Source organism: Heloderma suspectum, chromosome 7 (genome assembly GCF_057233095.1).
Source record: "Heloderma suspectum isolate Gila_16-S chromosome 7, 16-S_ref, whole genome shotgun sequence".
NCBI lineage: Eukaryota > Metazoa > Chordata > Lepidosauria > Squamata > Helodermatidae > Heloderma > Heloderma suspectum.
In genome coordinates, this window is record NC_139464.1 from 13,736,096 (window position 1) to 13,761,376 (window position 25,281).

Consider the following 25,281-nt stretch of genomic DNA (forward strand, 5'->3'; position numbering starts at 1 on the left):
CTTGTTGTCGTTCCCCAAGAATTCAGTCAATTTTCAGAGCCCGACTAGAATGTGCATTAATGGCAATATAGTCAGATAATGAAAGTATGTCTGTTCCCAAGGCTACGGTTACTGCAACACCATTAGTGGCTTAGATCTGTGAAGGAGATGGTGACTATTTGTATAACATGCAGCACTATTTTGTGTGTTTAACAAGCTCTCCATCCATGCAAATAGCAAAGAAGTATAGAAGTTTCATCGGATGGAGTGGGGGAGCGCAAGCCATCTGTGAGGGGAAAAAAATCACAAAGGACAGTCTTTTTAAGAAGAATCAAGGGTCTTCTTAGGCCCTCAATCCATGAAAAGTAAGCAAGGGTGCAATCCTATTCAGATAGGCAGCCACCTCCGAACTCGGAGGCGACCGCCTATCCAATGCAGAGCAGGAGAAGCACGGAGGGGATCGTTCCCTCCGTGCTTCTCCTGCCCTGCATTTTCGGCTAGACAGCCAATTGCGGCTCTCTAGCCACAGGAGGGCTGAGTGGAGGAGAAGGCTGCTGTACGACACACTGGATGTGTCGTACAGGCATTTCCACCCTCCCCACCCTAGAATGCCTCCTGGAATGCTCCTTTTTGGCTGCTCCGCATTCCTCTTGCGAGCGTAGAGGAAGGGGCTGTTCCTGCCTCCGAGGCAGCGCAAAATTGGGGGGAGGTCAGTTCTCTGGGAACTGACCTCGGAGTGAGGGCTCCGAGGTCAGTTCCCAGAAAACCAGATACCTTATGGCTGTCTAGCCGCTGTCTAGCGGCCATAGGATTGCTCCCTCCATGTGATTAAAGAATGCTGGAAGTGGAGAAACAATCGAGGCCCTCCTGGTGTCTCCAGAAGTACAACGCTACAATCAGGCAATTTATGCAGCAATATGCCCTGTCTTCTTCCCCATCTGCTAGGAAAGACCTTCAAAGATTTGCAGAGCTTCCCTTTTGCAAAACGGCATTTTTTGAGATCTCACAGTTTTCCTAGGATAGGATAGGTTATTGAGAACCTATATCTGCCCAAAATCTTGGAATACAGATGCTTCAACTGAGCAATGCAAGGACTTTTCTTCCATGTGTTCAAAAGACAAATCCTCAGCATACTGGTAATCAAATGAAGCCTTAACATCTTCCAGTCCATCTCATTCTGAAGGGGAGTTTAGAAGAAAACAGAATACAGTGCCTACAAATTCCCTTCCAGATGGACTGCTATTTTTTTTTTTTTTCAAAAGCTGTGCAAAGTTATCTCTTCTGGTAGCAGACCAAAAGCCTGCCCAAATAGCGCCGGAAGCTCTAAGCACCCTAAACAAAGCTTGCCAGATGGAGAATTCCACCAAGCTTAATTAACTCTTGGATACGTTTGGATGGGAGAGACCTGAATATGATAGAGAGAGCAAGATTGCAAGTGCTTTTCAAACAGATTTTGATCCATAACATTTAAGAGGTAATTGCGGCTTAGTACAAGAGTATGAAGCAGGAGCCGATGCTGTTCACCAGTTGTAGGCTTATACTGCAATTCTCCTCCTGTTTACTTAGAAGTAAGCCCCAATGTGTCCAATATAGCTTGCTTCCTTGTGGTGAGTACACACAGATTTGCAATCTAAGAAGATTATGCATTTTCCTAGACTGCACTGGACACTTAGAACTAACTGGTTTATATGTTTAACAATGTGGCATATCACAGAAGGAAGAACATGTAGAAAAACAGAAGCTTATTTCCCCAGTTACCACAATTACTACATCTCTGAGTGGTTACAACATAACACTTGGGACTTGTGAGACCGGGGTTCAAATCAGCATTTAGCCATGAAGCAGAGCTAATCTCTCTCTCTCTCTCTCTCTCCCCCCCCCTCTCTCTCTCTCTCACACACACACATGAACACTCCATCTCTCTTAGCCTAACCTACCTAACAAGGTTGGTCTTGAGAATACAGCATGTATGGGTAAGAATATACTACGTATGCTGCCCTAAACTCCTTGTATGTGTCTTCTGTAGCTGTGCATTGTCTGCATGCAAGTAGATCCCAACACCAGAGAGAGTGTTCACAAGACCAAGCATGAGCTCTAAAAGAGATCCTTGCTTTAGGAGAGATCCATTTCCTTTTTCTCTTGGGCATCTCCCCCGCCCCGCCACAAAATGGGAGGAGTCCGTCTTTCCCTTCACAGGGAAGGGACTGACAGTGGAAGGAAGATGTTAAGATCACCTAACTCCATGCTCTTCTTATTTCAGTATCCAAAGAGCTTCACACTTTTTGCTGCAGACGTAATGTCTAGGGATTTAAAACTGGTGCCATTACCCCTCCCTGTATTTATTCCCCAAGAAAGAGATAGGGGAAGGAGGCTGGATGTGGGAGAAACCTGTAAAATACTCCAAAGTGTGGAAGGAATCTGGATTTCAGGTTCAAAGGTCTCACTGGCCTCACCAGACCTTCAAGCCCCAAACCAATTGCTTCACATCTTTGAGCTGCCAGGCTCTTCTGCATAATAATGAAAATTTGGGTTTGACATGACTGGTACTGCTGTTGGTAATCCCTCTGTGCTTTTTGTTCCCCTCACTAAAAAAGCTGTGGCATAAAGCAAATATGACCTAGAGCAGCCTTCCCCAACCTGGTGCTGTCCAGATGGTTTGGACTACAACTCCTAGAATTCAAGACTATTGGCCATGCTGGCTGGGGCTGATGGGAGTTGAAGTCCAAAACACCTGGGGGCACCAGGTTGGGGAAGGCTGAGCTACAGATTTCCACAGAAAAATAAGGTGCAATGTGGTTCACACTTAAACTACAGGAAAGTACTCTCTCATTAACACAACCTATGGTTGGCCCCCTTCACCTGCTTCTCACCCAGGCTGACAGACAGGTGCATCTACTTCCCTTGGGTTCTGGCTATGAGAAGGATGCAAGCTCTTCTTGCTTACTTATCTGTATTTATTTGATCACAATTTTTTATCCTATCCTTCCTCCACAGAGCTCAGGGAAGCATATATGATTCTCCCCACACGTTTTATCATCACAGCCACCATGAGGGGTAGGGCTAAGCCAAGAGTGCACATCTGGCCCAAGGCCCTGCCTTGGCATGGGACTGAGCATTTTCTCTTTTCCTGTGCAAGAATAGCAAGAATAGGCTCCAGGAGTCCAAAATTTTCTTTTTTACCCCTTCAGCAACCTGGAAAGAACTGGGCAAGCACTTTACACTAACCAAACATGGCTGCACATCCTAACTGCAAGTCCTACAAGACAGCTTTCAATTAATCTTGGGACTTGAAATGCAAGAAATCGCAATTCTTCCCTAGCAACTGCAATCTGCCCATGACAGGAAGGAAACACTGAGGGTTATAGTGGGACCTTCAAGGCCAAAGGTCCCTTTGTCCCAATATCTTCTGTTGCCTCTCTCATTATTTGTCCATCATTTCTGTACCTGCTTCTTTCCCAAACTAACTAAATCGCTAAACTTGCTGTGGATGTGCAAATGGGAGCTTTAGTTTGCAGTCAGAGCTCTTCAGTGAGCAATCTTGAGAAAGGATTAACCCTGAACCTGCCTGAGGAGAGGCTGACTGGACCAGCATAGTCACGGAATCAGAGCCAGACAAGGCACAATCCAGTGAGGTAATGTCTAGAAAATGCAAAGTGCAAGCTTGGTGACAGCATCGCCTGGAGATAGTGATTAGAAAAACAAGAATGAACACAGGGTGGGGAGATAAGACTCAAGGGCTGATGAAATTCAGATGAAGAACAAATGAGGCATCCGTTGTCTGAGCTAAAAGTACCAGAAGACAAATCTTCTGGATTTTCTGGGATGAGGGCAAGAGATATTTTGTGATAATTTGTGGAGAGAGAAAACCCCTTTTCAGGATTGAAAAACAGATCCCCTCCCCTGAGTGGGATGCTTGCGTGTGGACATCCATGAGATCTAAAATGGGGGAAGACAGGATGGATATCTATCAATTTAAGAGATCCCTTTGGTTTGCAGAAAAGTAGTGGGGAATGGGGAACCTTCATGCCTCTGGGGAATATCTTTGAGGGATATTAGCAGGGAGCAGAGCACAGTTGCCACTAACCATTGCCTGCTGGCTCCAGAATTCTCACATGTCCTTCTCCTCTGCTCTAGCCAGTCCCTGGGCTTAGAAAGAGGGGAAGGAGCACAACTGCACTCCTTTTCTTCAACTCAAGCCAATTCTATTCTTGGCAGCACCTATATTCCAAGGGACGGGAGAAAGGGACAGTTGGGGTGGGGCAAAGAAGGTGAGCAGCAGAGGTTGAGGAGTGGGAGGTAAGTGGGGACAGATGGGGGAAACAGGAGACAGTGATAGGGGCAAAGGATTCATCTTGCATTGCTCCCCCCACACACATACACGCATTTTGCAGGTCTGAACTTGCAATAGTGATAATTACATTATTACTGTTAATGAGTGCTCAAAGTGCTTCAGCATACATTCTCATGAACGCTTTCAACAACTGACAAACACACACGTGTGCACAGACAGAGGATACTAGTGCCACATGAGAAAGAAAATAAGACAAAGCCACAAGGATAAGAAAACGATGTCCTCGCACAGAATGGCAGCTAGTTAAAAGAAACTGAAGTAGAAAACTTTCAGAACGGAGATAAAAATGAGGTCCCACAAGATTCCAAATTGAGATGGCTACCTTTCTGACATTACTAAAATAATTTGAAGGCCTTAAAGAGAACAAAGTAACACAGATGGGGTGTGAACTGACTGTAGCAACTCAGGAAAGAGAACTCTGAATTTTCACTGGAAGAGTCAATGCTCTATGCTCTGCTCTGATCGTGAAAGAAAAAGTAGTGTCCGGAACAATTAGGAAAAAAACAGCCAATAACAGTGCTGTCATATAAACCTACACTGTGTCCCTTTCAGAATATTAGAGCACTCTGTAGTTTCCACATATCCTGCACAGTTTTCTCCTCATCTTTCTAAAGAAGAACTAGTCCCTAACATTTTTGCTCCCTCTCTCATAATACACTGACAGACTTACTGAAGGATAATATTCAGTTCCCTCTCTCAGCTTGCAAAGACCCATTTCTCCATTTAATGGCACACACTTTCCTACGAGTGCAGGGTGTGGAAAAGGCAGCCTCCTCCCCACCCCCTGCCTCTTTCTGCAAGGACTGATAACTCTGGAGAAGAGCATGTCTGATAGCTATTTTCCACTCACAGTTGAAAATTGTTTTCCAGAGTACCCTGCCAAGAAATGCAAGCCTCTGGCCTATTAGGCATGTGGCCTTCATTCTAACAAAAGGGATGCAAGCCCAGCTTCTCTGCTCTCCTGCATGTGACAAGGACATGAGCGAATGTGGCTCCAATGCAGAATGGATGTTTCATTCCGATTTTCTTACCCTCTTCCTCAAGGAGAGACAGTGGTCTAAAGTTGGGCAGTGCAATCTATCTGGCGGAGTTCCTGCTGTTGGGCACAGATGTGTTCCAGGAGAAAAAAATGTACTCGCTCTTTCCAGGGACATACCCAGCACCACTAAATCGGGTGCATAAGCAACTGTCAAGTGGATGTGTCCTCTGGATAAATAATCAGGATTTATTGGGACATGGTACAGATGCGCGAACATTCCTGTAGATCTCCTATGTTGCACTGAAGCTTTACAATCCCTGCCAAGGAGCTGTTGGCCAGGCAGAGTCTCAAAAGGTGGGCAAACAAGCCAATTAAAATTGGCTGTTAACTTCTAGAGCAGTTGGTCAGCCTCAGGTTACTTACCTGCTACCGGCAGGTCCAGCTTTGCTCGTTTCAGTTCTGCCATGGAACTTTGGAGCTGGTCTATTACAAAGTCATCTTCGAAGAAGAAATCTTTGGCGAGAGTCTCCTGAAGAAATTGCACAAGTTCTTCCATTTGCAATTTCATCAGGTGTTCTAAGGTTGGGAAAGAATACAATATCAGAGAGTAGAGATGCAACTTGGTATACATCCTTATTTTAGACAAGATGAAATTTTATTTAAATTCTTTGTCAATATCAATTTACTAGTTAAATAAATAACTAAAGTTATTTTGGAACCCTGAGTCACTCAGGGCAGAATGAGATATTACAAAAAGCACCTGTCTGCTTCAAGCCCAGCTCCCTTCCCCTTGAACCACTCCCTCCAATAATTAACTTAGGTGGAGAGTACTGACAGAAATGGAGCCAAAACATGCCACTGACAAATGAGGAGGAGGTATTACCATGCTCAGGGGAGCTTCTCACTTGCCTGCTTCCAAGGCTGGTTAGGCTGGTGAGTACAAGGGAGAGGGCCTTCTCAGTGGTGGTCCCACACCTCTGAAATCAACTTCCATCAGGGGTTCATCAGGCCCCTTCTTTGCAGGTCTCCAGGAAATCTCTGAAGACCCACCTGTTTTCACTGGTCTTCCCTTTAGTCTGGGCTGTTGTTTTTTACTGGTAAATTTTGTTTGTATTGATTTTAATTGACAATCTCATTTTTATGGATTTTATTGAGACATGTTTTTATGGAGTTTTAAAAACATTGTTTCAACAATTGTATCCACTTTGCATGGTTTTTATCTTCTACGCCACCTTGAAAGGTTTCCACCCTTAAAGACAGCCTAGAAATCATTTTAGATTTAGCTAGAGATAGCCTCAGGTTTTGGAGAAGTAAGAAAAAAGCCCTTTAAAAAACCTACCCAAGGGGCAAAAAAAAACCCCAGTCCAATGAGAACTGCACATGCTCAGTAGCCACAGAATACTGAATGCCAGCTGGTAAAGAAAAACAGAAAATTGGGGGTGGACGGTTGGAGAGAAAAGTAGAATGCCCAGTTTGGAAAGAATGCCTGGCTAGAACCCTGAACAAGAGCATTCAGGACGAAGGATACACTGCTGTAACATCGAGCAGTCAACATGGAGACAGCCTCCCCTGTCCCACCACATACAACCTGCCAGTAATGCAAAATGTCACCTCCTCACCCCCAGACCCTACTTCACCTACAGGAAAGTAGTCCAGGTTAAGGGAGTTGTGTCCACAAGTGTACAGGGTGTAGCACAGCAGCCTTATGAATTTGATAGCTCCCGCATTTCTTTATTTAAACCCTTTCTATCTTACCTCTCAGCTTGATATGGTTTACAAAAAAAGTCTAATAAAAATACAACACAAAAGGAAATGCAACATACTTAAAGCAGTAGGATCATAGCAATAAGCAGCAGATAATCCTCCCCTGCCCTAGCCCCCAAAGCGTCAGCAGATTCAGCCACCGCACTTGCTTTAAAATGTTGGCTTTGCAGAGCCTCCTAAAATCAGCAAAGAGGCAAGGCGAAGCACCTCTGCAGAAAGCTCATTCTAGGGCTTTGGGGCCACCACCAAAATACCCTGCTCCTTACCACTGCCAATTTTATCTTCTTAGGAAATGGTACTTTGAGCAGGGCCCTCCCAGCCAGTTGCAATATTTTGGTTGGTTAGGAAGTACAGAGAGCTACCAAATTAGTTCGGTGTTCTTGGAATATAACTGTATTTATTGTAACTGTTTCTGGTCATGGGAATCTTCTCAACAGCTGTCTTATTGTGGCTTTCGAGACAGTTAGAAATAAGCATTTACAGAGCCTAGCCCCTTTAGCAAGGGGAGAACAAAACCAGAAGGGGATGGGGTGGGGAGAAGCATTCTGAAAAATACCCTGGACTGTGGTGGTGGTGTTTTTTAAAAAAATTCTTACACCAAGGTGACTGACCATTTCATATGGTAGGTTAGTGTTTAATGCCAGGACAAAGCTCTTACTTCTGTGCAGTTTCAAAATGGTGTAAGACATTGCAGTGAGAACCCGTTCTCCTTCAAGTATGTAGATATCCCAGATCCTGAGGGTTAACCTAAAGGGAGTCTGCAATGAGAGAACCACGTGGATGTGTGAGAAAACAAAACCTCAAGTTTGCCACAACATGTGTGCTTGGATGATAGGGATGGGGAGTGGGGTGGGGGATCAAACAGCCAAGGTCACTCACACGGTCAAGGAAACACTGGAAAAACCACTTCATTGTGTAAAAGGTTGTGTTGACCTCCTGGGAGTCCTGCCAAGAAGAAACAGTTTAGGAACCTCAGGTAAGAACACAGCATCATGCAATTTAGCACCAAAAGATTGCAAAGCCGAAGATAAATGGCAAGGTATTTTCAGTCTGAATCCTGATTGGTCTCATAGGCATTCTGCCTTCCTTCTCTCCGTGGAGACAGCACCAGTTTCAGGATAGTTAACAGCCATGGTTGCCTTGGTGGATGACCTATGCTGGAAACTAGACAGGAGAATGGGTCTCTGTTGGTTCTGCTGGATCTTTCAGTGGCATTCGATACCATCGACCATGGAATCATTCTGGGATTTTGGTTAGTAGAGGACTTGGGGGCACCATCGCATAATAGTCCTATCTGCCGGAATGATTTCAGAAGGTGCTGCTGACATTATTATTCAGCCCCTTAGCCCTTTTGTGCCTTGGAGCTCCATTTTATCCCCTGTGCTCTTTATCAGGGGTAAGCAACTTGGGGACCTCCAGATTTTTGGCCTACAAGTCCCATCATTCTTCACCATTAGCTATGCTGGCTAGGGCTGATGGAAGTTGTAGGCCAAAACATCACCTCTGATCTATATAAAGCCACTGGGAGAGGTCATCTGAGGTTTTGGGGTTGGCTTTCATCAACATGCAGATCATCCTCCCCCTACTCCCGTACGCAAACACACTCTCCTTTTCAACTAATGCCAAGGAGGCTGTGGACGTTGTGAACCACTGCCTGGATGCAGTGGTGGACTGGATGTGGGCTGGGAAATTGAAGCTAAATCCAGACAAGACAGGGGTACCAATGGCCAGTAAATGAGCTAATCAGGAATTGGGAGTACAGCCTCCTCTAGATGGGGTTGCATTTCCCCTGAAGGATGAGGCTTGCAGTTTCAGAATGCTCCTAGATCCAGCATTGCTCCTGTATGCTCAGGTAGCTGCTGTGGCCAGAAGAGCCTTTGCCCAATTCCAGCTGGTATGTCAGCTGTACCTCTTCCTGGGAAAGGCAAATCTGGCCACAGTGATACACCCCCTGGTTGGACTGCTGCAACATGCTGTATGTGGGACTGTTCTTGAAAAGTGTTCAGAAACTGCAGCTGCTGCAGAATATGGCAGCCAGAATGCTTTCTAGTGTACCACTTTATACCATATTTTTAGACCACCTTCGGTCAATTGCACTGGCTTCAGATCTGTTTCTGGGTCCAATTGAAGGTACTGGTGCTTATCTATGCCAGAATATCTCAAAGACCACCTCCTCCCATATGAACCTGCCCACAGACTGAGATCATCCTCTGAGGCACTGTTATATGTCCCATCACCAAAAGAAGCTCATTTGGGAATGTGAGGTGGGGCCTTTTCAGTAGCTGCCCTCTGGTTATGGAATTCCCTCCCAAGGGAAGAGAGACTAGCCCCATCCCTGATGGCATTTAGGCAGCAGTGAAAACATTTTTATTCCACCTGGCTTCTAATATTGAAGGCTTTAGCTCTGCTCCTTTGATTTTAACGGGGAGGGGGGGTAATTTAATTTTTCTTATTTGATATTACCTTGTTTTGTTACTTGGTTTTGTTTTGTAAACTGCTTTGGGGGCCCTTGTTAGGGCCCCAAACAGTATGAAATGCTATTTTAAATAAAAATTAAAGACAAACTGCACAATTCAACGGGATTGTTATGGAACATAGACCCCAAAGGGGCTCGGGTCCTGTGTACTTCTGAAAATGCCTCTCCCTGTATGATTATGTTGGTTGTCGGGTACAGCATGGCCAATGGTCAGGGGTAATGGGAGTTGTAATCCAAAATATGACATGTGGAGGGCATTTGTGGCTCTATGCTCTAGGACTTTGACTAGCCCTACACTATAACATTAAGCAATCACATACAGCTGCATCCTATCAACAACAGGCTCTACCTGGATTTTCTAGCCCAAAAGAGGGACTTGGAAAGCTATTAAAAATAGTCAAATTACCCACTTGCGTAAACACACACAAGGTCACCAGAGGAAATGACACAAACACAATTTGCATAATGGGATGGCTTAGTCTAGCAGCAAAGGTGGTTCAATACATTTAAGCACCAAATATTTCTCTTTCTTTTTTAAACCCAAAGCACAGACCATATGTGGTTTTCAAAACCACCATCACAAATGAAGCTGAAATTAGCTACCCATATTTTCTGCCCCCTCTCATTTTTTGGTTGCTTTTTATGTTCACTTATAAAATAACTTGCTCAACATGGGGAAGGTGGGCCTGGTAACTAAACACTACATGCAGTCAATATCCAGGAGTGTAGTGGTTGTGCCCCCTTTGCGGAATTCTTTCCCCATAGAGGTCAACCAGGTGCTTTTCAGTGCCAGGCAAATGCATTCTTATTCTCCTAGGCTTTAAAATGTATTTTAATATATTTTTCTCATGCTGTTTATGTTATTTATATATCATGTTGTTTTTTGTAAACTGCCCTGCAAGCTCCACTGAAGGGTAGTATATAAGTCTTGAGGTGCCCAGATTAGAAAACCTACTGAATGAGAGCAGGATGTGTTTGATAGCTTGTATCCAGGAAGACACACTCCTCCAAAATTAAAGCAATAAGCAGCAATGACTTCAAGTCCAAACGTTGTGTGAACTCTGTTGTGAAAACTGAGTTCACAGTTTGCAGCCTACAGGCAAGTCTAAAAGTGATTTCATTTTTTCACTAGCCAGTCGTTTAAAAAACCAAAACCCTCTATACATTCACTCACCCACCCATACCCATTAATAGTTTTTCATATATATAACGGAAGGGAACCAATATGGTATGCATGAATAGAAGCTTGCTACAAACGTAGGTGTATTTAGACCATTTGCTGTAGATACCAAAGATTAAAGACTGCAGCCTTAAACACATTTAGTTGGAATGAAGTCCCTCGAATTCTGCAGAACCTCCTTCCCAATAAATGTGTTCAAGTCTGCCGCCTAAGGCTACTGCTGGTCCTGTCTCTCTAACAATTTTATATCCAATCAGAGAAATAATACCAAAGCCCCTGAAACAGAAAAGAACGTACTGTACTTCCTAGTAGTAATACACTTTTTGTTTAATAACCTTCAATACAATAGATAAAATGAGAGGTTGAAACCTTGCATGCAGTTGGGAAGATGTTTTCCTAGTTGCAATCAATAGTACTTTTATGCATGAATGGGCACTGAACTGGAGACCTTAATGTACAGGACACATTCAGCTACTGTAAAGGGCTATTAATTAGACCTAGTTCACCATTACAGCTCCTCCTTCACCCTCCCCCCTGTTGTGTCCTTTCTACTTCCTTTGGCTAGAAAAACACAGGAGTCAGGAGTGGGCTTTTTCTGCTGACTGCTTTATTGAAACTTTTAGAAGAACTGAGAACACAAAATGGGGCTTGCCTAGATCTGTTTGCAGGCAGCCCTAAATAATCAAAAGGAGTACACTATACTCCTTCCCCCTAGATAAAACCCAAAGTATATCTACAAATTGAGCCATTCTGGTGACTTTCTTATTCGAGCAGGGTGGCATCTGTCACCACAGGGAGAAACACTCAGAGTGCACAGTAAGCTGCTTGATCATGCAAGTGTGCCATGATCTTTGCATTCCGATGGTGTCAGGTTCAATCCCCATTGAATTATTTGCATTTCATAGAATCATAGAATAGTTCAATTGATCAATCTTTACTTGCTTAAAACCAAAGGTCATCGCAAAACATGAAAAACCAAATCCACAAGAATGGGTTGGCATGAATCCACGTAATTCCCAGAAATACTTCTGTTTAGTAATTCCTAGTCAGATTATGCTAAGCACTGACTAGGCTTGTGAACAGAGACTGCCCCACCTGGAATTTCAAGTTGAATGGACTGGGAAGCACCTTTCTGCCTTTGACCTTACAGAGCCACTACCCGTCAGAGTAGAGACAGTACTGGGCTAGATGGGACAACGGCCTGACTTGGTATAAAGCCACTTCATAGGTTCCCCAGACACCAATATAAGTAGATTAGGGAAGAATTAAATATCATGTTTGACCTTTCCCCCCTCCCCCCATGAATAATTATCAACTTCAAATTCATGATGGCATTTACTTACAAAATGCTGCTTAAGCTTAGACAAAAACTTCTTCATTATTTTGTCATGATGTTCTTGAAACCTCAACAGCTTGGGAAAACCAGGAATAAAAAAACCTAAAGGGCAGGAGAATAAAAACAGAATAAAATACCAACTAATTCCCACAAAAGATGTTCACAGCTTTAAGGATGGTTTAGCTTTTAGATGAATGAATTCCCAAACTGGTAAAAAAAAACACACTTAAATATTAAGCAAAATGAAATGTCTTATGGCACCTTAAAGATTAACAAATTGATTGTGGAATAAATGTACATGACTTAGAGCCCATTTCATCAGATACATGAAAGCTGGTAGGATAACGTGATAGACTTTATACAAGTGCTATTCAGGCGTTATGCCAAACTATGATTTGCAATTATGAGCATGATCAGGCACAAGCCTCAGGGTCAGCACCCTCCCCCTCCCTGCCACCGAGATTAGAAAACTCTGGATACGGTTACTAGCAAACCATAATTCGTTGTTTTAGCCCAATATGGCAAACTATATGGTTTGCAAACAGAAGTTTCTAATCTCTGCATGCAAGCACATGAGCCTGGGCTTGTTCTAGTCTGAACAGCCCCACAGTGTTTTCAAAAGGTAAAGAAGCTGCAAGATTAACAGGAGGTGTCCCAATCCTATGAGGACAATACATGAAACCAGGACTGATTCTTTGAAGGTATGTCCTGTTCCCACTGTGGCCATATGACATGGATGCACCAAACTCATGGCAACCAAGGATACTAACACTGAACTCTAGTTGCTGAAAGTTTGCAATTAAATCTGCCATAATCTTAAAGTGTTTATAACTACACCCATAAACCTAGATGCAAAAACTGTTTGGTCCACATTGAAAATGGCCAGAAATGAATGCTACCCAACAATATGTTAGACCAAGCCTAATTCGTCCATTTCTGTTTTATGCTACAGACACAGGAAATTTGCTTTTAACCCTGATTTTCAACAGTAAGAATGGATTCTAATTCAGGCTAATTCATGCAGTGACTGGGCTTGTAGTAGCCTCTTGAAATTGCTGTATGCTACAGTCAGCTCCCTACCCACAGGCAGCTGGTCATGTACGCGGTTAAGCTCTTTGCACATCATCACAAATGACCCCCTAAATAGCACTTTAATAGGCCTATTATCCTATATGTTGTAGGATTTAAAAGAAAAATTCTCAATAGAGTTTTAAAATATTTTTGGATTATTTGGATCACATTAATAGCTATAAGACCCAAACTGAGGTATTACGAATCCAGTCCCAGCCTCAAAAGTGTCTACATTCAAAATGGGTCAGGATTAAATGGTGACTTTGCAACAAGTCTTGAAGTGGCCTACCATGCATAGCATGCTTGGGTCCTGAGAGCAGTTTCACCAGGGCCCAGAAGGCATCTTCTTCATTCATATACATAAGGAGTAAAGCTGTGATGTGGCTCATTCCCTGACAGTATCCAACTTCCTGGGGGAAAAAATAGACAAAGAAAATGTTTAGGAGTTTTCAAAACAACAACAACAACACAACAACAGCACAACAAAACAACAACCAGCCAATCCCCACACAAGTGAAATAAATTATTACACCAACTCCTGTGGCATGAATAGAAAGCTGTTAGGGTCAATTCAAGATGTGGCCTGAGAAACAGCATCCCTGTGGATCACTTCTTTGGCTGGCTGGCAGGTAGGCAGCAGAAGAGAAATGAAAAGAAGCACTTGTCTGGCACAAGTAGTGCGACTGCTGCAGGAAGAGCTACTGCGCTCTGAGTTTTTGCCCTGAAAGGTTGAGAAGCCTCTAAACAACCGACAGTCAAACTGGGGGATGGTTCTTCATTCTGTTTTCTGTACCTCCTGGCCTGTTCCAATCCCACTTCTGTAGGTTTATTCCAGCTATCCCTGGCCTTTGGTACACTTTTTCTCTCTTGCATCTAGGCTGTACCACTTCAGTCTGCAAGTGAAGGCTCACATGCTGGAATAAGTTTACATATAAAAATAGTCCCTGCATGCAGAAAGCTTGTATTTCAGACAGAAAATTAGGCTACAACGGCATTTCTCGATTCACTTTTTTTCTCCCTTTTAAATATTTAGCTTGAAGAAGAACATCTAGCTTGAAGAAGACTTCTGTGTAACTTAAAGAGTCATATATTACTTTTTAAGATTTTTATCCCACCCTATCCGAGAAGTTAAAGGGTGTGGCAGAATTTGAAAAACAAAAAAACTTGTGACACATTAAATACTTAAAAGATTAGAGCTGCAATCCTGTACCCACATACCTGAGAGTTAAGCCCCATAGAACTTAATGGGACTTACTTCAGAGGACGCATGTACAGGATTGTGCTGTTCCTATATTAGATGGAGTGGACTCTACTCCATGAAAGCTTATAAATTCTGTTTCTCTTTATGATGCCATGGGACATTTTATTACAATAGATTTAACACAGCTACCTCTCTGGAATTCGAAAACAATACCCCAATGTGTGTGTGTGTGTGTGTGTGTGTGTGTGTGTGAAGATATTTTACATATGAAGAAAAAAGGAACACAATAAAAATTCCCCACAGAAATAACTATTAAAAACTTTCTTTCCCAGTGCCCTACCTTGTTTTCTGTGTTCACCTTCCCTATAATGCTCTGTTAATGCTGGTTGCTCATAATAAATTGTTATTTTATTGAGCTTTCATTTTTTCTTAAAGTTTCTGGTCCTCATGATTTCAGACAAAAATTTGCAAAAATGCTTTGAGGGTATTTGCTGAAGAACCAGAAACATTTTCTCTTCACTTACTCTGCAGAACTGGAAAAACCTTGGCTGCAATCCAGCACAGGATAAGCCCACTGTTTCCATTTTGCCCTCTAGAATTTGTGCTTCCATGGCTATAGTCAATTTCAGGAGTAAGCTATGTAAGTGACCATATATGAATCTCTCTCTGTATATCTATACACAAATGCAAACACTGTAGACTTACCGTATTGTATACGGAATATGCAGCTAAGACATGGAATAAAGACTGTTGCCTAAAGAGAAAAGACAAAGTAAAATTAGTGACTTTTAAAACTGGTTTTTGTCCACACCAATGAAATGGCGACTAAACCTTGACAACGTTTCATGTACTTCAGTGCTTAAAAGGCATCACACACACATGTTTAGCTTGGTTACAGGCTTAGTTGCAGGGCCAAACCATGACTTGGTATTAAGTCTGAATTGTCTCAGACAGGGAAAAAAATATGTTCAGGATTAACAGAGGTACTTCAGGAACATCTAAGGGCATGCACAATGGGATCGTTGAACTTTTCTTTTAACAGCACTCAATACTGTTATCGCTACCTGTTTTGGGCATTCCCCTAAGTTTAGAATGTGGTTTGGTGGATTCCCCCCGTTTCATCTGCCATGTAGTCAGGAGGAGGGGGGAGGGTGATGTTTAAGAAACACAAGCCAAAAGCCACCTTGAGCATGTGGAAGTAGCTAAACCGTTCTTTGGTTCTCAGATATAGACAGTGGAGTTCAGTTTATGCCTCTCCATAAAACACAGGGTGACTGAGGCACACAGGGAATTAAGTGTGTCTCTTACATGGCTAAGGAAAAAGTATGATTGACCACTGCATGTTCAAAATATGTTAAATCCAAAGGGGGGCAGGGGAGAATATTAATATTCTTTTGAACAACAACAAGAAAAAAAAAAAGTTCCGTGTGTGTGTGTGGGGGGGGTCACGAGCACAGACTGGCTTCAGATGGGTGACAAGGAACACTTGGAAAAGCAATCCAGTCAGGCAGATCAACAAGGAGGTAGTCTGAAAGCATCCATTCACAACTGTTTAGTGGATTCATACAGAAGCGACATTTGGCATTTTTAACAGTGCAGAATCAATACTTCATTAAATTTCATTCGGCGATTTTGAAACAAAAAGGAGTATTCAGGGCCCCTGGAAGCCTGAACATTAATGTATGAAACACAACACTTCATATGCTAGTTCCACAGACATTAAATTAAGAATATATTAAGTTAGAAGATCATGGGTCATGTTCTCTTACAGGAAATGAAAAGGGATTTAGTAAGGGAAAACATTTACTCCCTTTTACATTTCCCTGTTTTAAAAGCTTTAATTCTTTTTCTCCAGGTTGCACATAGAGGGGTGAAGCACCCACAGCCCATCTTGATGACCCCTCCCTCAATACTTGTTATTGTTTCTACTAAGAATGCAGAGCTCAGCCATACCTTTGTGCAGATTTCAGTCTTTTAAAGTTCTGAAATCAAACAAATTGAGTAGATTTCACTTCACTTACTTAACTCCATATCTGTCTCTAAACATGATATGATCCCGATATGTTCGATTTACATCCAGATCAATCTGTCTTATATCTGGGGAGCTCCCTCTTGCCTGGCGTTTTAAAGTCTAGGGAGAAAAAACACAGTTTCAACAAATGTATTTAGCATAACTTCACAGTTCATTATAAAGTCATAAATCTTTGTGACTGTGGCCTGTTTTGTGACATGGCAAACATGTGACTTGGCTGTACCAGTACAGAGGGGACATTTGTATGATGGAATGTTCCACTTTACAAAAAAAAAATGTTCCTTCCATAGAAAACAAGATGCCAGGGAGAAGGGTCCAAGCCTAGTCAGTATGCCTCTCAATGCCAGTTGCTGGGCAACATTAGTGGGGTGGTGCCATTGCCCTCATGTCCTGCTTGTGGGCTTCTCATTGGACCACCTGGTTGGCCATTATGGGAACACAAGACTGGACTAGACAGACGTTTGGCCTGATCCAGCATGATTCTTCTATTTTGGAGAGGGAAAGGAGCCTATTGGGGTTTTTTTAAACTTCTCATTTGGTGTTGTGGAAAGTTGGAGGCATCACAAGTTGAGAGACTTAGTTGCCCCAAGGTTTTCTGCATGCTGCAATGGGGCAAATGTTTGGTGGGGGAGGAGGGAGGGGAGTGCCTTCTAGCAGAATGAATTACTTCCAGGCAGATAGCATAGTATCTTCCTCATCAAGAGCATGCTGCCATCCATCAACCCAGTGGTCTCCCCAACTGATTAATTAAGAAGTGACTAGAGTGGGGTTAGTGGCTTGGTGAGGGCCAGGGCCCTCAGCCTGACCTGTCAGGTTACTGGTGCTAGGCTTGGTCAGAGGCCAGAAAACGCACAGGTTCAGCTGTGTGTGCAGTTGAGAGACGTTTCACATGGTCCATACCACCATATATATCTGCATTTCCAACACAAACTATATTTCCAGTTTACTAATGCTTCAGAGTAGAATGCCCTACCATCTTCATCTTTTACTATGTGGTACATCAAGAATTCTATACAGGCTGGCAGCATCAGTCCAAATATCTCAACAATTTTACAATTTTAAAAGAGTTGCCTAAGCCTAACTGCAGAATGAAGAGACTTGGTTTTCACAGGCCCTGTTGGGTTTCTCTCTTTTTTCCTACACACATCACTAGATGGCATTCATAACCTTTGGAGACACATCCACGTCTCTTCAACCCATTTTACTTGAGGTTTTTTGACCAGCTCATAGTTTTCATTAAGAGTGCTTGCAGTTCATTAAAAAAGAAGACTCTTGATGGATTGCTTCAATGGCGCTTACAAGCAACAATGAACTTAACACAGGACTGTAGGTACAGACTGTGCCATTACAGGCTGCAGGGGGGCAATGCCATTTTTGAATGTTTCCTTCATGTAGAGTCCACACCTTGGGAGAAAAATTCTTGTCTAGCCCACTGCCTGCCATGCTGGATTGCTATTTGCAGGATGGTTTTTGGTGATGTTTTTTAAAAAAAAAACCCACAAGGGCAAACTTTAAAAAATGTGACACCCACCTGCAGTCTATGTTGGTACAGCCCATTCTAGCAACCAATTCCTATTTTATTCTGTTGCATATGGAAAGCAGACAGGCATCAGACTTAAAAGCTAGCAGAAGCTTGTTTGAAAGGCTTACAGAGGATGTTGGAAAAGGAAGCAGGAGTTTGTATCAATATACAAAATCTATTTTCTGGTAGACTCAACAAGAATTTCCTCAAGCTGGAGATGCAGGACCAAAAGTTGCACTGCCGGAGATACATGATGGAGTATTGGGAAGAGACTGCATCTCACTAGCAGAGTACATCCCACTCCCCAAAAGCCGCTAATAGCTCTGCTGCAGAGTGGGGAGATACAGGTACCTGTGTCATGCTTGTATTCCCCCCCCCCCCCCCCCAAGCAGAGCAAACAACAGCAGAGGGGGAATTTAGATTGGGAAACCAGCTCAGGAGAAATGGCTAATTATCCCTGCACTGAGCATGACTTTATTTTAACCTGGGGGGGGTGCTGTGGATCCAGCCATACATCCCCTATATCTCATCTATTTCCAGCTTCAGCGAGTGGGTATATATGCTTTACTTCATGGGAAATAGAACAGGGGGAGAAGCATCAAGCAGCTTGCTAAAGAGAAGATATCCAATGGCTTCTAGGAACACTATTATCATTACTTATTTATTTTATTAATAATACTTATATGCTGCTTAATATAATACAATCTCTAAGCTGTTCACATATAAATATTAAAAATCACATTAAAATACACTATTAAAAACAATTTCAGCCACCACAACAATACAAATTACAGATAACTATTAAAACCAATTTCAGCTACAATAACAATGCAAAACAATACAAGGAAAAGTAAGACTGGAGTAGCATATGATTAACTGCAATTAATTACAAGCCAGAGAAAGCCTGGGTGAACAAGTGCATTTTCAGGAGGCATTCAAAACATATCACATTTTCTGCCTCCTGGACTACTTGGTGGAGGGTCTTCCAGAGGATAGGTTCTGCCACTGAGAAGACCCACCTTCAAGATACTACATGACAACATTCTGTCGGTCACAAAACAACCAGCCAGGCCTCTGAAGGTCTTGAGGGTCAGCTAGGTATATACAGGGGAAGGTCATCTGCTACTTATCCTGGTCCCAAGTTGTTTAGGACTTTGTACGTCAACAACCTAACCCTGAACTTGGCTCAGTAGCTAATAGGCAGCCAGTGCAGTTCTTTTAACACAGGCGTAAAGTGAACAGAGCTAGGTGTCCCAGTGAGCACCCTAGCTGCTGCATTCTGCTCCACCTGCAGTTTCCAAACCAGGCACAAGGAAGCGCCATGCTGAGTGCATTACGGTAGTCTAATGGTGAGGTTACCAGTGCATGGATCATAGTGGCTAGGCTGTCCCTATCAAGGAACAGGTGTAAGTCAGCTCATTACCAACCAAAGTTGGTAACTGGCACACTAGGCCACTGAGGACACATGGGCCTCCAGTGACAAAGATGGATCCAGGAACCCCTCCCAACTATGTACCTGCTCCTTCAGAGGGAGTACAACTCTATCCACAACAGGCAAACAGCCCAATTTCCAGACCTGGGAACTGCCCAACCATAGTGTCTCTGTTTTATCAGGGTTCAGCTTCGGTTTATTAGCCTTCATCAAAGTTATAAGTGCATCCAGGCACTGGTTCAGAACGTGCATGGCCTCTCCCAATTCAGATGTTACAGAGAAACAGAGCTGGGTGTCATCAGCATACTGGTGACACCTTGCCTGAAATCTCCTAATGATGGCTCCCGGTGGCTTCATATAGATATTAAATAATATTGGGGACAAAATAGTGCCCTGTGCACTCCACAGTTCAACTGCCAAGGGGCTGAAGCAGTTGCCCAATGTTATTCTCTGGAACCGAACCCATAAGAAAGAGTTGAATGACCGTAGAACAGTGCCTCCAGTTCCCAACTCACAGAGGCAGTTCAGGAGAATACCGTGTTTAATGGTATCAAAAGTTATGAGAAATCAAGAAGCAACAGGGTCAAACTCCCCCTGCCCTTCTCCAAAAGAAGGTCTTCTATCAGGGCAACCAAGGCCTGTTCTGTCTGAAAACCGGGCTGAACCCAGATTGGAATGGATCCAGATAAACACTTTCATTCAAGAGAGCTTGCAGTTGGGGTGCCATCACTTTCTCGAGCACCTTACCAAGGAAGGGGGTATTTGTGACTGGACAATAGTTAGCAATAGGACCTTCCTCTGGTCATATCACTGCCTCCTTCAAGGCAGTAGGGACTACACCATCACCCAATTACGCATTCACCACTGCCCTGATCCATCCTGTCAGTCCCCCATGGCTAGTTCAAAGAAGCCATGAAGGGCAAAGGTTGACAGAGCACATGGTGGGTCATATAGATGCAAGTGCCTTGTCCACATCCTCAGGCTCCAAACACTGAAACTGATCCCAGAAAACAGGATAAGATGATGCACTGGACACCTCAACAGACACTGCATCAATAGCAGCATTTACGTCAGCATGAAGGTGGGCAATTTTGTCCTCGAAGTGTCTTGTGAACTTGTCACAGCGGGCCTCTGAGGGCTCTAAATATTGGATTCCCTGGTTTGAGGATTATTGTTGCTCAATATTGGTGAGCAACAATAATCCTCAAACCACTCGGAAAAGCTCAGCTGGACAGCTACTTGAGGACTCGACTGAGGCATCTTTGACACCTTCACCACCACGCAGTAGGTGCAATTATACACTCTTATGTGTGCTTGATCATCTTCATGACAAATCTCATGCCGCCTCCACTCCAGTCTTATCATGCCTATGAGAGGTACAGTTACTGGTTGAGAAACTGGGACATTTCCTGGAAATCGACCAAATATACATGTGCCTACAGATAGGATTTGAATTAGGACTGTTAGGAAAACTGTTTCTCAACTTTCAAACTTTGTTTCCATCTAAAGACAATGCGCTACTTGATCAAGACTGTTTGCTAGTCATTGTTCTCAGTGTGGATTGTTTGTTCCCTGTAAACTCATATATTTACCTTTCATATGAAACCTGAAAGGTGACTCATGTACTCCAAACCAGGATATTAATGGGTGCCAGAACCATGGAAATTATTCACCGACTTCCTCCACAATTAATGCTTTCATTAAAGGCCAAGGTGTGACCGAATTATCAGGAGTCTCTCTCTGTATGTTTGCCTGCATGTGCTTTCCCTTTCAGAAGGAAGGAACCATGAGGGCTGTGAACGGATGGCAATCTGAGGTCGCTAGAGTGTGAGAACATGCCATCCTATCTGATCCTGAGGTTGGATTCATCGACCTTGTTCTTGGACACATCTGTCCTCTTGGATCCTTTAGCACTCTAGTAAAGCAGGAGAAAATAAACTAGGGAAGGACTGTAGTTGTAGTGGAAGAGCACCTGCTTTGCATGCAAAAGGTCCCAGGGTCAATCCCTGGTATCTCTAGTTAAAAGGATCAATCACGTAGCAGGTGATGGCAAAGACCCTGGACAGCTGCTGCCAGTCAAGAATAGAAAATACCAGACTAGGTAAATAGTCAGATCTGGTACTTATGTATCCATTTTCATTATTTATATGCTACCCAATAACAAAAGCTAATGAGCTTCCGTCAGGCATTGAAAACTTGGTTGTTCAGGCAGGCATTTGGGGTTGGTTAGGGCAATTTTAGAAATATGATGTTCTAATGTGTATTTTTATTGTTTTAAACTGTTTGTATTGTTGTACATTGCCCAGAATGACCGGGTGACCGGCCAGATGGGCGATTAATAAATAAATTGGTGGTATACAAATAAAACAACAACACACATAAAATACAAAAATACAACAAGGTAACCTCTAAAATAAAACAATAAAACCAGTATAACGCAGCTTCCTATGTTCCTAAAATATTAAGGGTTTGGGTGAGAGACGGGAAACTGCACTGGTAGAGAGATGAGGATCAGTTTGACTGAAACAGGCAAACATCTGGAATCCCCGTCTTTGGACATGGGATAGCAACTCTGAAGAAGGGGTTTCATCAAAGGAAAGGGTCATTTGTACACAGGCCTCTTCAAATTAGAAATGATTTTTTTCAGGGAAGAAGGGGAAAAAAAGACATGGAGTATGAAATAAATGGTGTTTAGGAAGCCAATTAATCACCCTTAAGCTATTTTTAAAGGAATTAATTTATTGTATTTGCTATACTATGGAAAACTAAAGCTCTTTGTTGTCTTATTTTCAGAAACTGGAGCACATTGTTTACTTCTGATCTTGGAAACTCACATTATAATAGTCTTTCATTTCTTCTTTCATTTTAGGGACATCTAGCAATGAAGACCAGACTTCACCTCTCAGCTGCAATGGAATTCCTTTATAAATTCTCCTATGAAACTATGTAAAAAAAGAAAAAGAAAAAAATAAATTAACACAAGCAAAAGTAAATCGAAAAGGCACAACCTGGTGACTACTTTGCTTCTGTATACCAAGAGCTATAACCAGGAAATAAAAAAATAGAGTTATTTGTTTTTAGAGAGAGAAGTATTGTTGTGTACTGAAGGTTTCAAGGAGACTTACTGCCCACTGATGAAGTCATTCCTTAGGTGTGTCATGCACTGAAAAATCTAATTAAAAGGAGGGAGTGGCAATGTGAGAAACTGTTAACAAGGAATGGTAGGTTTTTAAGAAGCACAACAGCTTTAGGGAGCATCCTATGGCAAAAAAGGAAGGAAGGAAGGAAGGAAGGAAGGAAGGAAGGAAGGAAGGAAGGAAGGAGTGCCTGCGCGGTATGAAAGATTGGGTTAATCTTCAACTAAAAGATTAGTTGTCTGTGGATTTGATGGTATTACTCCTCTGTGTGAATTCATGTAAGGTGATTAGCCATGCTTTCTAACAGGAATTTTTGGACACCATTTGAGCACCAGTACAAGAAATCGGATGTTTAAAAAATACTTTTTTTAATTTATGTGTAGAGCATTTCTTTGAGAGTGGAAGGGACAATAAGTGGAAGGGACTTTGGCATCTGGCTTCGTCTGGAGTTTGGGGGCAAAAGGTGGGCGAAGGGCACGCTGCCATTGGGTACAACTTACCGGGCATGCATTGTTCTGCTTTGCACTGTATATTTCATGCCTCCATCTACTCAACATACTACTCAATTGCTCTTGGCTAGCAGCAAAAATTGGGAAATCACTTGAATTGCAGCTACCTTTGCTTTGCCAGCATGCAAAGCATCAGGAAAACTTTAAAGGTTTACACATACCTGATCACATCCAAATTACTATCTGACTAATGAAGTTATCCTTTTATGGATTAAAATATATATAAAATATCATTATATGATAAGTACTCTTATGTTTAACATGTTTCTGTCATGAATGGGTTGGCTTAAGCTTTACTATCTGGTTTTATTAACTGACTTTTGTTCTTATTTGATCTGATACTTTTTGTGAGGGCAGAAACTAATAAAATTGAAGCGAACCAGTTTTATTATTATTGCTGTTATTTATTTCATTTCTATACTGCCCCATCATTGAAGCTCTCTGGGTGGTCTGATGGCTCCCAAGGCAGTTGTATAACATGTGGTCATATAACTACATTAAGTAGATTAAGTGAGAGAGTAGGCATTGCGGTAGAACAGCCTTCCCCAACCTGGTGCTTTCCAGGTGTGTTGGGACTACCATTTCCAGCATCCTCCAGTGATGCCTTCCCACAGCACAAGCCATACTCTTTCCTACTTAAAAGTCTCCCCATGGTTTTCTTGATCCCGTAGTAGCTTGAACTTTGAACTAATTCCTAAAAAAGTTACTCCATTTGTAATTTACATTGGACAATATCATGTACAAATATTAAAAGTATCAGCTAATGCAAGCATGAAGAAGAAGAAGAAGAAGAAGAAGAAGAAGAAGAACTGCATGTTTTGACAACCTTTCCCACCCTACTTTACCCTTCCCACCCTACTTTGCCTCCTCAGACTGATTTTCTACCCATGTGGAAAAATACCAATCTCTTTTCCTCCATGGGCTGAAAACCACTGGGGGGGGGGGGGGGAGGGAGTTCTTAAGCAGAAACTGGTGGGAGGGAAAGGATTAATTAGTATCTTCCCCCGCACTCCTCTGCTCAACCTAGTAGCATCAAGCAGCTATTTTTCATTAAAAAAAAAAAGTCTAGTTTAGCCCTGGAATGTATGCGAACGTACAGCAACTAGGGCTTCATTGCCAATGGGTGAGGATTTCAGATGAGACATTTTCAAATAAATTATCTTTTGAAAGAACTGGTTATACACATCAATAAATGATTGCCCACTTAATCTTCTGGCTTGAAATTATAACATACAAAGCAAATTAATTCATAAAGGATTTCACAGTTATAAACCTTTAGCTGCTATGTCAGATACTGCATGGAAAATACTAGTGGCATTTTTTGCAAGCTAGCTCTGCAGTTCAATTCCATTACACACCATGACAGTTACTTTTAACCTTGCAGTGAAAATTAAATCCTTCAAAGCAACATTATCTCCCACATCCATGCACACAAGAATGAAAAAAGCTGATACTTAAAATACCAAATTATTGTAGATAATAAGTATCTGGTACTTTATATGGTTATCACTTACCTTCAGTTGCTTAAAATGCAGCAACTGGAATGGTTTTTTGAAGTTTCTTTTATGGGGTGGAAACAGCTATTCGCTTGTTCAAAATCCAGCTCAGACATAGGGCCAGTTCCTGTTCTCATGACAGAGCGGGGCCTGTCATGAGAACAGGATCTTTCTTCTGCTTCAACCAAGGGGAAAGGGGAATTGTGATTTAGCCCTGACACATCCAAGCATTGTGTGGAGCACGTGCATCACCTGTTCCATTATGGACACGGTACATGGGGCGAATGTGCCAAGACTTCTGCCTCTTAAACAAGACTGTTGGCCCAACTAAGCATAGGAACCCAGCCATAGCCTTTATTTATTTATTTAAAGATTTACAGACTACATCTTAGAAGAAACCCTCTTAGGAAGGTCTATTGCACACTTAGGAAGGTTTTAAAAAAAACAAACCTGGTTGTAATCCAGAAATGTGAATTAGAAATGTACTAACACAGCAGTCCCCAACCTTTTTGGGACCAGGGACTGGTCCGTGGATGACAATTTTTTCACGGATGGGGGGAGATGGGAGCAGGCTGCAGTAGGGGTGTGGGAACCCCCCTTACCTTGGGTCCGCAGGGGGGGCAATCCGTCCCCTCCCCGCGGAATCCTCGTTGGCCCTGGACTCGCTGCGGAGCTACTGGCTGGCTCCGGCCAGGGTAGGACTTCCAGCCGCTGGGATGCAAATGGCGTCCGTGTCCCTGTTCTTTGTAGTAATAGGCTATTACTGCAAAGAACAGGGCTGGAGCCAGCCAGGGCCAGCGAGGATTCCGGGGCAGG

At 42.8% G+C, this 25,281-nt stretch overlaps 1 protein-coding gene across 7 annotated transcripts in view; it reads right to left on the bottom strand.

Annotated features, from left to right (window-relative positions):
* USP6NL (USP6 N-terminal like) overlaps positions 1-25,281 on the bottom strand; it is a 177,608-nt gene that overhangs the window by 15,831 nt on the left and 136,496 nt on the right. For all 7 annotated transcript variants that reach the window (XM_084809120.1, XM_084809124.1, XM_084809123.1 and 4 more), the window contains 8 exons: positions 22,158-22,265; positions 16,359-16,468; positions 15,043-15,091; positions 13,426-13,546; positions 12,073-12,167; positions 7,953-8,018; positions 7,732-7,831; positions 5,733-5,885 (listed from right to left, as the gene is read on the bottom strand). In XM_084809120.1, the coding sequence (XP_084665246.1) occupies positions 5,733-5,885; positions 7,732-7,831; positions 7,953-8,018; positions 12,073-12,167; positions 13,426-13,546; positions 15,043-15,091; positions 16,359-16,468; positions 22,158-22,265 (802 nt within the window). The remainder of the gene's footprint in view (positions 1-5,732; positions 5,886-7,731; positions 7,832-7,952; positions 8,019-12,072; positions 12,168-13,425; positions 13,547-15,042; positions 15,092-16,358; positions 16,469-22,157; positions 22,266-25,281) is intronic.